This window comes from Leucoraja erinacea, chromosome 23 (assembly GCF_028641065.1).
Source record: "Leucoraja erinacea ecotype New England chromosome 23, Leri_hhj_1, whole genome shotgun sequence".
Lineage (NCBI taxonomy): Eukaryota > Metazoa > Chordata > Chondrichthyes > Rajiformes > Rajidae > Leucoraja > Leucoraja erinaceus.
This window is the reverse complement of record NC_073399.1, coordinates 23,825,358-23,840,334: the sequence shown is the minus strand read 5'-3', so window position 1 is coordinate 23,840,334 and position 14,977 is coordinate 23,825,358. Positions and strand designations below refer to the sequence as shown.

The 14,977-nt window shown below is 47.2% G+C and overlaps 1 protein-coding gene across 1 annotated transcript in view; it reads right to left on the bottom strand.

Annotated features, from left to right (window-relative positions):
• The window catches only part of LOC129708394 (caskin-2-like), a 264,337-nt gene extending 252,241 nt beyond the window's left edge, over window positions 1–12,096 (bottom strand). The window contains exons 1-2 of the mRNA XM_055654104.1: window positions 11,826–12,096; window positions 10,349–10,806 (exon numbers count right to left, since the gene is read on the bottom strand). Coding sequence (XP_055510079.1) covers window positions 10,349–10,442 — 94 coding nt within the window. The 5' untranslated portion in view covers window positions 10,443–10,806; window positions 11,826–12,096. The remainder of the gene's footprint in view (window positions 1–10,348; window positions 10,807–11,825) is intronic.
• Window positions 12,097–14,977: the final 2,881 nt, after the last annotated feature.

Here is a 14,977-nt window from a genome sequence, read left to right as displayed (position 1 = left end):
CTTGCTGCTGCTTGAGTCCGGAGGTAACGCACTAGGCTAGCATACCCCGACACAATATCATTTTGAGGTGCTGCACCTTTACTACCACTTAAATTGGGCTTCTGCAGGCTCCCATGAATGGAAACAAGATTTCCAATGGTATCGTGAATTCTTCTTTATTTCGACTACTCAGTCAACATTCTCCCATTGCATTTCTTTAAGGAGCCTTTTGGAACAATCTTGAATTATTTGTTCTGTTCACTTGGTAACCTCTTGCCATGTCAGAGCTCAGTGTGGAATGCTTGCTTCAGGAATCTGGTATCAGGCATGCAAACAATGCAACTTCCCTAACGGAGCCCGGAATGCAATTAGACCCTCAACCTTAGTCTAGCTATTGGGCTAAAAATACACCAACATTCTTATCAGTGGATTTGGATGATTTTGTGGAGATAGCATTCCTCATACTTTTCAGTGCTCTGAGATGCCTGGGTGCAGATAGTCCCCCATCTCATTATTGTACAGAGCAGCAGGACTATCCAGAAAATCACCAGCTTTGATCTGGGCTTGAGGCCTTGATCTTCAAAAACTTTTCCTCAGTCATCCGTACGGCCAGTAGTTCACTGCAGATTTCAGTGATGTCTGTCTGTGCCGAGACAGACTCCCCAGACATGGGAAGTTATTCATTGTTTTAACACAGTCCCCTTGTGGACCTTTAGAGGCTGTTGCTCTCTGTTACAATGTCTCAGAGGAAAACAGGCACGCTGATAGAAATTCTATTTTGTTGCAAGTGTTCTTCCTTTTTCACCATTGCACTCAAGCAAAACCACGGTACTGCACAGAAAGAGGACATTCTGCCCAGGGTCAGTGCAGGCTCGAGGGGATTTATCGCAGTCGCTGCCTAAAAAGGGCTGGCAGTATCATCAAAGACCCACACCATCCTGGCCACACACTCCTCCCTGCTACCTTCAGGTAGACGGTACAGGAGCCGGAAGACTGCAACATCCAGGTTCAGGAATAGCTACTTCCCCACAGCCATCAGGCTATTAAACCTGGCTCGGACAAAACTCTGATTATTATGAACCCATTTTCTGTGATTTGCACTTTATCAGTTTTTTTATTCATGTATGTATATATTTATATCATGGTACGGGTGCACAACCTTTTATCCGAAGATCCAAATAACGAAAACCTCCGAATTTTTTCGGTCCTTGAAGAAAGGTCCTTGAAAACGTTCACCGAGGGTGGCCCGCAGAGGTGACAGCGGAACCTCCGGTCGGTCCTCGAAGAAAGGGGAACTAAATCCCCATTCATAGAAGAGAAGGTGAGGGTATATTGCGCGGGAGGGTTAATAATTGACAATCTGCTGCTGCCTGCCCGCTGAGTTAAAAAGTTCCCACGGTAGACTCACGATACAGTGTATCGTGAGTCTTGCGTGGGAACTTTTTAACTCAGAGGGCAGGGAGCAGCAGATTGTCGCTCCCTTCAGTTTCACCCCACCTACACCCCTCTGCTTCCCGGCCATGTGTGTGACCCCTTCCCTCCCCTCTCCAGCTCCCCGCCCATTGCACCGGCGCGGGGGCTTTGCACTGTCTTCAAGTCGGCGATGCCAGCATACAATGCCAGTCACCGGAAACGTCAGGACCAACGGGACACCGACCCCCAGGCCCACAGCAAGCACGGAGATCCCAGAGACCCACAGCCAGCTGCAGCCCAGCCCTGTTCCAACTCCAGAGGGAAACTACAAACTGGTCGGAGACATCAGGACCACCAGAAGCCGCTCCCCGATGGGCCGCTACGGCGACAAGTGGCAGTTCGCCCACAGCCCGAGCTGTGCCCCCTCATCGGGACACCGACCCCCAGGCCCACTGCAAGCACGGAGATCCCAGATCAGCAACTCCAGCCCAGCCCCGCTCCAACTCCAGAGGAACACGTATGGGCAGAAGCTGATGGTGTGCAAGGTACGTCTTGTTCTTGGGGTCGCGCAGCTCGGGCTGTGGGCGAACTGCCACTTGTTGCCGTAGCGGCCCATCGGGGAGCGGATTCCTCTGAAGTTGGAGGGGGAGGGGGGTATTGTGCTGTTTGATCGCCCCCTGCTATCCCAGGGACAGGGAGACAGGATGTTCAACGAGGGCGGCCCGCAGAGGTGACAGCGGAACCTCCGGTCCGTCCTCGAAGAAAGGGGAACTAAATCCCCATTCATAAAAGAGAAGGTGAGGGTACATTGCGCGGGAGAGTAGGAATCCCAAGACAAAGTTGAGTGAGCGTTCACTGAGGGTGGCACGCAGAGGTGACAGCGGAACCTCCTGTCGGTCCTGGAAGAAAGGGGAACTAAATCCCCTTCATAAAAGAGAAATGGAGGGTATATTGCCCGGGAGGGTATATCCTGGAAGAAACCGGACATTTTTTCCAGGATGTCGTCTGCACACCAAAGCTCACCAAAGCTCATGTTTGGCGCCAAACGCACGTCGCCTCTGCTGCACACGGATATAAGAGTGTGAAAATGTCGCCTTAGGCCACCTAAGGGCATGTAGCCCCGCTAGGGTGACATGAGTGCGAGAGGTGATTCAATGCTGCGGTCACATTTACAAATTCAGGAATTCATTCAACACACTGCATTTCATACAGACATTTATTCTGCAAGAAAAAACTACATTGAAGACTCAAACTCGCGACCGAGGAACTGCTGGGATCAAGGCGCAAACTCGCGACCTTGCGGATATGAGCCGAGCACTCTACCACTGAGCCAGCCATTAAAATCTACGCTAAAAAAATTCCATTCCGAAGGCCGACAAATTCCGAATTACGAAAAGTGTCTGGTCCCAAGGCTTTCGGATAAAAGGTTGTGCACCTTATATGGACACACTTAACTGTTTTGTAGTCAATGGCTACTATGTTCTGTCCTCCTCCATGTAGCCTGGTCCCACACTGGCCACTATCACACTCCCTGTAGTGACCATCTTGTATCTACAAATCTACACTTGCACCTGGCAATTAACAGAGTGCTCGCCTCTATCGTAATAAGATGGGGAGTCTAGAAGGTCACCCTCTCCTCCCCTAAATTGTTGGTTAAAGAGAAAGTGACGCACTACTCAAGAGAGATGCAGTCCATCCCAGACCATTCCTTGGGTACAATTCACTATCATGACTTAAAAAACCCAGTGTCGGGATGGTTATGAGGTCAGGTAGAAATCCTCTGCCCACATCAGCTTGGCCTCATGTGCCAGCAAAGCCTGCTCAGACACGTGTTACCATCGCCTTCTGGACAGACATTGCTCCAAGCGAGTCTTCAGTCAGCAAATGTCAAATTCAACAGCCTAACCACCAGTGACATCTGCCCAAAAATCAAGAGGACTCAACAGTACCCATTGCAGCGACACGGATCAAAGTAAATAATGTCGGGGTCTGAAACTATTGACATCTAATTTAATGATGGGGAGGCACCAGAGGCAATGGGTCAGACCCAGACAGTTTTCTTCTCCTTTGCACATTTCCAAAGTGTAAATAATGCAGAGAAAACTAACATTTTCATTTTCCTAGTAAGATCTGAACATCCCAACTTTTTTATTTTAAGTAAATTAAGTATTAAGTGCAATCACCACTGTATCAATGCAAGGAACACAGCTGCCAGATTTTGTAGTGCAAAGTCCTACAAACAGCAACGTGATAAAGGGCAGGCAATCATTTTGAAGGACTGGGCAGGTTAATGGGAAGAACTACTACAGGATTGTTATATCAACTTGAAGGACAGATAGTGTCTCCACTGAACATTTCAGTCACATAGCATGGGAACAGGCTCTTCGGCCCACCAAGTTAATGTACTAACCCAATCAGATGGAGAACATGCTGATTCCACACAGACAGCTTCACAGGTCAGAATTGAACTCAAGTCACTGGGAATGAGAGGCAACAGCTCTACTCACTGTGCCATTCTGCAGGATTTTCAATGAAAGAATAGTGCCTCTGACAAAATTGTGCCAGTGGCCATGCTTGATCTGACGCTCATATCTCTGTGAAAAGACATGAGTTCACATGCCTGGCTCAGATCACAACATTTACATTCTATTTCTATTGCCCGATGGTGTAACTGACCCGACCCAGTGCCATGCTGAGTAATACATGGCCAAAACAGATATATATTCATGTGATACAAGCAGAATTAGCCCATTCGGCTGTGGAAGTCTACTCCGCCATTCAATCATGGCTGATCTAGCTCTCCCTCCTAAAACCTATTCTCCTGCCTCCCCTTCATTACCCCCGACACCTATATCCAGCATTGATCCCGCAGCCGACTTGAAGAGTTTGATCCCAGACAGGGGACATTGGTTTTGGGAAGGGGGTCGGAAAACCTCTCCTGGTTGCTAGGCGGTGGGCTCAGCTGCGAGATGCACCTTCAAAAACAGGACAGGGAATTGGGCTCAACTGTGATGGCCCAAGAAGCCAAACATCCTGTGGGACACACATTACCAAGGCTGAAGGGGAGTAATGCCCATATTGGAGAGATCCCAGAGGGTTGAACAAGATATTCTTAGAAACAGTGTCTGCAGGATGGCTAGGTGATGCTAGGAAGGTTGGTGGGATGATGTTTAGTAAAATTTGGGATATGGGTCTTATTGTGAAGTTTTAAATTTTGAATATGCATTCGTATAATTTTCAAGGGAAACTCTTCCAACAAAGAACTGCTTCCTATTCCCACCTTCCTCTCAGATTTTCAGGGTCCCGTTGCATCCCGATGAGTGAATGCAGCTTCAGTGTTGATCAACACACGAGACAGTTGGTCTTCACTGGCACCAGGCTTATTTAATGTGAAATCATGTCCATGCAATCTGTGAATGCACTTTCTCCACATTGCTCTAAATTTAGCTGTATGGAAATTCTAATGAAAAGATCCTACTTGCTAGATTTAACTCGTGAGTAACTGGGCCGCAGGGCTGGAGCAACTGGGACAAGGACAAGATGCTGCGTTTCACTTCATCTGCCTCTCTTTCTGTGGAAGATGGTAAATGCAATCCCTCCTGTGATGGCCTTAAACAGGAGGCAGGGTCTGGGAGGGCCCTGCACTTGATAATTCAAAACACACTATGAAAGAGGATCTAGATCCAATAATTTAATTAATGTTTTAATTGAAGAACTGCTACTTCAGAAAAGAGTTGCATCAAAGTCCCATTTATATAAAGATAATTCTCAAGGAGTCAGGAGTCAGACCTTGTCCATTCTTCTTTTCTGCAGATAACATTTCCGTGCAAGGGAGACTAAGTGGAGGTATGTTTTCCATGGACTTCAATACTGTAAGATGCTTCATTCGTCAAATTTTGGGCCAAGCAAATCAGCCACCTGTGTTGAACTGCGAGTTTGGATAGAGTTGACTCTCATCAACCACCTGCTTACCACTGGCCTCAGCTTGGAGATTAGAGGAATGATCATAATGATCAGGCAGTGGCTGTTCAAGCATATCAACCTGCACGGACACGGATGTGCTCGCATCACCATAAAATTACAAAGAGTAGGCATCAATGTCCCCAACTAATACCAGAAAGATATCAGGAGCTGACAGAACTTCATCAGTAAATGGAGCAAATTACCAAATGATCCAGAGGTTTAAGAAAGAACTGCAGATGCTGGAAAAATCGACTGCAGGCAAAAGTGCTGGAGAAACTCAGTGGGTGAGGCAGCATCTATGGAGCGAAGGACTAGGTGACGTTTCAGGGTCGAGACCCTTCTTCAGACTGATGTGGGGGTGGGGCGGGAAGAAGAAAGGAAGAAGCAGAGACAGCAGGCTGTGGGAAAGCTGGGAATGGGAGGAGAAGACTGGATAAAGCAAGGACTACCCAAAATTGGAGAAGTCAATGTTCATACATCTGGAGTGTAAACTACCAAAGCGAAACATGAGGTGCTGCTCCTCCAATTTGCGGTGGGATTCACTCTGGCCATGGAGGAGGCCCCAGGACAAAAAGGTCGGATTCGGAATGGGAGGGGGAATTGAAGTGCTGCTCCACCGGGAGATCATGTTGGTTAATGCGAACTGAGAGGAGGTGTCGGGGAAAGCGATCGGCAAGTCGGCACTTGGTCTCACCGATGTACAGCAGTTGACACCTAGAACAGCGGATGCAATAGATGAGGTTGGAGGAGGTGCAGGTGAACCTCTGCCTCGCCTGGAAAGACTGCTTGAGCCCTTGGATGGAGTCGAGGGGGGAGGCAAAGCGACAAGTGTAGAATTTTCTGCGGTTGCAAGGGAAAGTGCCAGGGGAAGGGGTGGTTTGGGTGGGAAGGGACGAATTGACCAGGGAGTTATAGACAGAGCGGTCTCTGCAAAAAGCCAAAAGAGGAGGAGATGGGAAGATGTGGCCAGTGGTGGGATCCCGTTGGAGGTAGCGAAAATGTTGGAGGATTATCTGTTGTATATGACGGCTGGTAGGGTGGAAGGTGAGGACAAGGGGGCTCTGTACTTGTTACGAGTGGGGTGGGAGGAAGATGGGGAAAGAGAGTGGTGCTATGGGATACGGAGGAGGGAGCAGTTTATCCAAATGATCCAGAGGGAGCAAGACTTGCAAGTGGAGACGCAAGGCAGTGGCCAAGCCCTGGGTAGGGGCTTGAAACCTCTGGATATAATCAACTTTGTCAGTTCGGAACTGGCTGAGAGGCTTGTGGTTGGTGTGGTCTGTGTGTTAACAGCTTATGCTCTCAGCACTAATTAGTCCGATGGGGCAGAGGCTGGGATGTAAACGCGAGAGAGATTTCCTCCGGTGAGGGCAGGAGTGGGCAGGGAAGCACCTATATACCTCTGACACCATACTACTAACATCAATGAGCACCAGTTCTCAACATCCCTGCCTACACACTGTCAGCTATCCTGAAACAAACAAGTTTTACGCTATATAAAAAGCAAATAATTTTTCATTATAAACCTTGTGCGAGCTGGCAAGTTTTTCCTCCCGGGACTACAGCACACTTCCACATTGCATTTATATCAAGTACTCCATCATTCAGGGCAGCATTAAACTAGGCAGAGACAATGTTGACATCAAGATCCACCATCAGAGGACAAGAGACAGCTGCAGCATCTGTGGAATATTGCTACCTTAAATCGACAACCAAAATCACCTGCTGATTCTGTGGCACTTGGCAGCAACAGAATCGAGCGAAGTCCGTTAGTTAAAAAAAAAACTAGGAGGTAAATTTAAGCAGATGAGGCCAGACAAGACAGACAGGTAGGTTACGTTTCAGAACTTTACTGAGCTGATATGTCTGGATACACCAATGGGTATTGACACTGCGACCTGAGAATTACTAAACATAATCAGACTTTCATTCGCTTGACACAACTGATAGTTTTCATAAAACTTCCCATATCCAAGAAGAACAAAAAATAAATTATTAAACCAGCAAGTCACAAATCAGAGGCAACTCCTTTCAGAAAATCGTCTTATTGCAGACTTGTACACAAAATTCAAGCTGACACTCAGATGGCTGCTGTTTAGTTTCCAATCTGAAAGAATGAGTTGCACACCCTCCAACACACCATACGCACTCGAGACCTTTAGCCCATCTTCACTCATTCCAGTTGCCTGCATTAGAGCTGTACCCTTCTATGCCTTGCCTATTTAAGTGCCTGTCTATATACCTCTAAAGGCAGCAAACAATAGTCTACATCCTTTACTCAATGTTCAAACCAACAAGCTCCAATGACAGACCCAAGGTAGAAACTGTAACGTCTTGGATTGCTGACAGCGTATAATGCCATAAACTAAACAATGTGACATCCAGAATTGGCTCGTGTCCTTCCTACTCTAGCTCAGGGAGCGTCTCCTGTACAATATCCGCCATGTTATTGACAAAACCAGCCGTGCATCAGCTGTCCAAACACAATGGGCCGGAGTACCTTTACTGCAAACTAATCAACTACCATGTTGCAGTGTCCACATTTCTGATGTAATTCATTGGCAGCAATCTATCCTGGGCAAGGAAAGATGTTAAATAAAGGCAAAACATTTTCTAACTGCATTTAAGGGATAGTTCCATGATTGGTGCTTGGCAATAAAGTACTCACAGAAAATGGTAAATGAGGAAACCAAACTGAAGCCAACAAAATTCACATCAGCTGATGGTGGAAATAAAAGTAGTAATTCCCAATAGCATCCTGCCAATTAGCTTTCCATCAGCTTCTATGAATCAGTTGCTGACTGTTTAGTTAAAATATGTGTTTCACATCTGAGAAATGGTTCCCATTGTTGGGTGCAAGAACTTATACACATAACCCCTTTAAGTCAAGGGGGTTCAGCAACACACAAATCTGGTGGGAGGTGGTGGGAGATGGGGGGGGGGGGGGGGGGGGGGGGGGGGGGGGGGAAATAAAAAGCAGTTCACACTAGAGAAAGAGACATCACTAGGCGTGCTTTAAAGCTTTAGAGCAAATATGGGCTTTAAGGAATTTTATGCTTGCGGTCAAAAAGCAAACTTTCAGGCTCAGAGGCATAACGATACAGTATTTAGTGCTCCTGTGTCACAGCTCCAGGGACCCAGTTTCAATCACGACCCAGGAAAGCCTCAACACGAAAGCTTTCAATCAGAAAACAAAGTGCTGGAATAAATAACTCAGCGGGTCAGGCAGCATCTCCAGAGGACATGGATAGCCAATGTTTCAGGTCAGAGCCCTTCTTCAGAAGGAGGGTCCGACACGAAACGTCACCTATCAATCTTATCCAGAGTTGCTGCCTAACCTGCCGAGTTACTCCAGCATTTTTGTGTTTTACTGAAGATTACATTTCTGCAGTTCTTTGTGCATCCAAGCTTTTGATCACGTCTCTTTATACAGCTGAGTGGTATATTGTATTGGATAACATTTCCTTGGCACAACTATATATGCTATAACCAGGTAGAGAAATGCAAGTCATTGCTTTCACCACTCCTATTAACAATTTTCCATATCTCCAAGATTATCAATAGTGGCCTCAAGTGCTAGCTAAACTCAGTTACGTGCCCAAGGTAATGAATCTATTAATCCGAGGGTGTTAATTGCTTTTAGCAATGGGAAAGATCAGCACCACATTGGAAAGTTTTGTATTTTGAGTAACCTCTCCATTCCTCTTCTAGATCAAGTTCTTAAAAGTTAACCGTAAATTACTGAGTGGTTATTTAATGGACAAATGAACCACAAATATGGATGCTCCCTCTGAAACTGGTGCAAGTAGAACTGTTTTTTAGTATAGTTTAGAGATACAGCGCGGAAACAGACCCTCGGGCCGACCAGCGATCCCTGCATATTAACACTATCCTACACCCACCAGGGACAATTTTTACATTTACCAAACCAATTAACCTACAAACCTATATGTCTTTGGAGTGTGGGAGGAAACCGAAGATATCTGAGAAAACCCACGCAGTTCACGGGGAGAAAGTACAAACTCCGTACAGACAGCGCCCGTAGTCAGGTCTCTGGCACTGCATTCGCTGTAAGGCAGCAACTCTACCGCTGCACCACCGTGTTCCCACTGTAGATCCTACACAACCTACAGTCCAAGGTATCAAAGTAGGAAGGAGGAATTTGTGTAGCTCAGGGCTGGTCAACATTTGGAAGAATGGAAGTGGGATGGAACAGCAAAGAAATTCACCCCAGACATGGGGCAGCACGATAACACAACGAGTAAAACAGTGGCCTCACAGCTCCAGAAGCCCGAGTTCAAGATATCATCCGTGTAGTTTTCTCATTCTACCTGTGAGTGAGTGCGTGTGTCCTCCAGGTGCTCTGGTTTCCTGCCACTAGTCACTGATGACAAGCAGTAAAATTCGACAGGAGTTAATGGGAATGAGGGGACAATTAATACAGGATAAATGTAAATGGGCACTTGATGGTCAGCATAGACATGCTGCACCGAATGGCCTATTGCTGCACTCACACTATCTATCTACCCATGAAAGAGGGAAGTAAAAAGTGGAAGAAATATATGAAGATGCTGGGAATAAAATTGGCCATGGACTGGATCTCAAAGCCTGCTAGAATTCAACAAATGGTTGTTTTGCGTCTGACCCCATGTTTATTTGGATAATTCTAAAGGATTAATAATCAACCATGTTCAATTCCATTCTGTTGGATTTGCCTCTTATTTGAACTCTGTTAATCTCCAGTTGGCCCCTGTTGGATTGAATCAAAAACTGTGCGCCCCTGCGATCAAACCATCCACAGCCTCGCCAGATACTGTGCTCATTTATTTGAAAATTAAACAAGGTCTTCCTTATTGGCCAATGGTACCAAGTACAAAGGCTCATTCTCCGATCTCCCTGCCAATGAATATAACAAAAGCAGCAGAAAGCTTCAAAAGATCAGACTCGCGGGCTTGCACTGCCCTGCAAGTTAAGCGAGGATCGGGTTACTCACTGTTTTTCGAAGCCTTGATCTTGGCCAACAACTTCTGTGCAGACGGCATGTCGCCGTTCTTCGCTGCCTGCACCAGGTCCAGCTCTCGCCCCATGTTCGGACAGTCAGTGTGTGCGTCCTGTTCCCGGGACCAAACCTCACTCCCTGGCCGCTTCCCCTTCGTTACATTGCTTTGACCGAATGCCGCCCAGGCAGCCAAACCCTAACGCACAAGCACACACACACATTGGAAACCGTGGCCCGGGAGCTCCTGGAAACCAGCAAGAGTGAGACTCCGGTCAACTGTTCTCACACTGCCGTGTACACTCTGTGCCCGCCCGCACCCACACCGGCGTGTCGACGTTGCACCGGGACTTCTCGTTGGGATTTGCCGCTCTGCCACTCCGCCTTCTGGATCCAGAGGTTTAACCCATGCCCTGCTGATGTCCCGCCAACACAACCCGTCAGTAGATCGCAGCCTGGCGAATGGAGAGATACAAACACAGCGATAAGTTAAATACATTTATCGCCACCCATCCAACATAATGACAACACGACTCGTTTTGGGATGACCTCTTATATAACTATTCACGGCGATGACACCGGGGCGGCTCTGGCCACTTGTTCCAACCCCTGGACAGACAAACACACACACACACCTGGGGCGGATACAGTGTGCAGCGAAACCTGGCCTTAAATCCGCCGCGGCCACTGACACCAGGGTCAATACCAACAACGGCGTCACCACTCACCCCCTCTCTCTCTCCCCTCCCCCTTCCACACGAGCATGGGGGCAACTAGACACACACCACCGGGACACGGGGGTAACGCACCCTCACCCACCGCCAGCCCAGTCCCAGACCCCGGGGCAACCCCCCTCCCCCTCCCCTCGGGAACGCACACCCACAGGATCCCGAGTCACCCACCACCCATAGAGAACACAGCCCACGGCCCGGGAGGGTGGAAGTAGATTCCCAGCGGGAACACACTGCCCCGGGATCCCGACTCAGAACCTCCCTCTCCCCACCCCCCTCCCCCCAGCCGGAAACCCCCCCCAACCACCACCAGCCTGGGAATACCCCACAACCCGGCACACTGTGGAACCCGCACCTCTAGGAAACACAACTCCACCACCCTAGTGCAAACAACCAGCCGGGGGACGAGGGTGAACCACCCCCTGTTGAGACCGTCGTCCCTTTCCCCTGGACCCAATTCAGGATCTATACATCTCCAGACCTCTTCCAATAATTTTCGCCGAGGTATCCCAAACTTTGCCGAGGTGGGATCCCGGAGGAACGGACAGAGCGGGTCAGACCGGGAGCGGGGGAGCGGTCAGACCGGGAGAGGGCTTCCCCTTCCCCGCACGGAGTACAACGGTGAGGAAGGAAGGAGGCTCCAGTATGGGATGAGCCTGGAGCCTGGCAGAGAGTGCGGTGAAAAGTAGTTACAATGGAACTCGGCAACAAAACCCAGCGCTCCCGCACCACCAGCCACTCACCCGGAGCCGCGTCCCGCAGCAGAATAGTCCGAAACCTGCACCCGGGCGAACACCAGCCACCCGTATCGGCCCGGCTTGGCTTGGCTCGGCTCGGCTCGACTCGACTCGAACCCCGGCCCGGCTGGCAGTCTGTGCCTCCCGGAGGCTCCAGGCAGCAGCGCTCCGGATCACGGCGTCTCTCCCAGCCGCGATCTCTGATCCCGGCGAGTTTCAATCCAAACTCTCTGCCACATTATCACCTGGACAACGAGGAAGCAGCCGGAACTCCCTCCCACCCACCCCCCGACACCCGACACCGCTGCCCTTCCCAGCCACATTGGAGCAAGCTGCCATCAATCACACAGCAACCCACTCAAAGAGGCGGGAGAGATGTAAACATTCACACCCGCCCCATCCACCGTGTTCTTGTAACAATCATCATCTTCATACATGTCGGCATTGACTTGTTGTCTCTTTCAGAGCACCGTTTAGCGGTTAGATGCGAACTTTATTTTAGGGTACTTTATTTTAGTCTCCTGTTCAGGACAAGTGGTTGACCCATTACGTAAGTTATGATGTTATGATTTATGAGCTGATTTTATTTTAGTACTCTTTCTTTTGTCTACTTTGTTGTCACCCGACATAATGTCTCCTTCCCCAGCCCCAGCATCAGTTTTATCAATGTTCTGTTAAACAATTTAGAACATTTTACACATTAAAAAAAAAAATGCTACGTAATCGATCATAGGGAATACAAAAAATAAAATGCTGGAAATGTTCAACAGTTAAGTCGGCATCCGTGTAGATAGAAACAAGGCTACCTATTCAGGCATATAAACCCTTTGTAATTAGAAGCCCGTTTTTCAACTCTGGTACTTCTTGGTCTGGTGTTTAAGAAGGAACTGCAGATGCTGGAAAATCGAAGGTCCACAAAAATGCTGGAGAAACTCAGCATGTGCAGCAGCATCTATGGAGCGAAGGAAATAGGCAACGTTTCTGGCCGAAACCCTTCTTCATTCATGAAGAATACTGTCCTGCTTCAACCAAAGCATGAAGTCTCAGAACAGGGTGATACTGCTAAAACTGTATCACAATACCAGTTAATTGATGGAGGGAGTGCAGGTGAGTTGAGGAACCATCATCCAGATGGTGGATCTCACTGCCTGATGCCGAGGGACAGGAATCCATGTCACATTTAATCAGTAGGATGTGGGCTTGAAAGGTAGAACCTGCAGAGCTACAAACCCATTGCTTCAAGGTAGTGATTATCTTTAACAAGTATGTAGATGTTGGCCCAGTGTAACGATTCCATGATTCTAAGAACACATGGGTGAAATCAGGCTTTTCCCAATTCATGGAGGGAGTGAGGCAATTATCATGGCCCCGAGCACAGAGAAATGGCTATTTTATTTATCCCTTCAAAAACGAGCTTGCACTTACAAGCGTAAACTTTATGTGCAGAAATTGTCCATTCACCCCAGCTTTTTATGAGAAAAATCCCGAAGTTAATTCATAATTGAGTGGATCTGATCATGTTTGCAATAGTTACTCTTGGGATGCTGATGTTAACACCACCAGGAGAAGTGTTCCACTTGTGGTAAAGGACAACAGACCGGCAATTATTTTAGTCTAAAATGACTACCCTTGTCACTTCATTCACCATTGTTGGATTAGCAAACAGCTTTGTTAATTTGGGAAAATTATTCATCTGAATTTTCACAACGTACTTGAAATCGTAGAGAGAGATTACTTCCCACCTAGCAATATTTCCCACTCATTCTATATGCTTTTCCTGGTAAATAACTGTATCACGTTGAATGCATTGAAAGGTTACGAATGTGTTCCACATCTCAATATTCTTAATCACCCTCATCACCCCCCCCCCCCCCCCCCCCCCCCCCCCCCCCCCCCCCCCCCCCCCCCCCCCCCCCCCCCCCCGAGTCAAAAGGTTGTAGATTTAAGTTGCACGCCTGTGAATTGATCTCAAAGAGATTTATACGATGAAGCAAGGTAAATAAAGTAAGATTCACATACTGCTTTTTAGTGACCTTGCATATTTCCTTATACTACATAATCTTGCAATTGGTTGCGGGATAACCATTGGTCAATGCACCTACACTTTTTTTGAAAGATGCTAAGCGATTTTTCATACCCACCTAAGTAAACACACAGATGATTTAATGTCGTGTTTGAAAGATGAACCGTCTGTGTTCTGAATTGGAACTTGATTAAATAACTCAAAGGATTACTAATTGATATACTAACCTATTAACAGCCTTTCTATTAACCCGCCTGTCCCATCACCATTATCTGCTTGTGATCAATCCATAAATACAGCATCAGGAATTATCCTTATTGCTTGTTATCCTATGTTCTATCAATAATTAAGATGGGAGTACACGATCCATATTATATGTGAGTTTTAAGCAAATTCAGGTCAGTTTAGTACTTGGAGAATAACCTCAGGATATTGGGGGAAACCTGGCTCTATCTGGAGAGGAGATGCTTGCCAACATGTCGCACCTTTTTGACAAAGCTTGTTACAATCTCTCAGATGCACTAATGGTACAGCAACCTCTAGAATGACTTTAAACTTTATAGATGAACAGCATTTGAAATTCAAATTCAATCAAGTAATTCAATCAGTTTTGAATAAATGTACTACAGAAAATAAATATATTAAAAGGGGTTTTTTTCGGAAACACATCGCAATGTAAAATTACCTCCAGGATAATAAGATCAACTGATTTTGCACTACAAGGCAGCCTAGAATTCATAGAAGATGAGAGACATGGAAATGAGAAAGTACAGAGTCAACCATGACAGAGTACTTTCTGCACATGACATTACCATGATTGCAGCAAGACTGAAGTTGTAATGTTCCACATTCAATCATCGCTTGCAAGGATTATCCCGATTACCCAGAGGTTCTGCTTAGGCCAGCACCCAGACTGCTCCTTCACCGAGTAAAAACATAGAACATAGAAACATAGAATAATGGGTGCAGGAGTAGGCCATTCGCCCTTCGAGCCAGCACCACCATTCAATATGATTATGGCTGATTATCTAAAATCAGTACCCCGTTCCAGTTCTTTTCCCATATCCCTTAGAAACATAGAAACATAGAAATTAGGTGCAGGAGTAGGCCATTCGGCCGTTCGAGCCTGCACCGC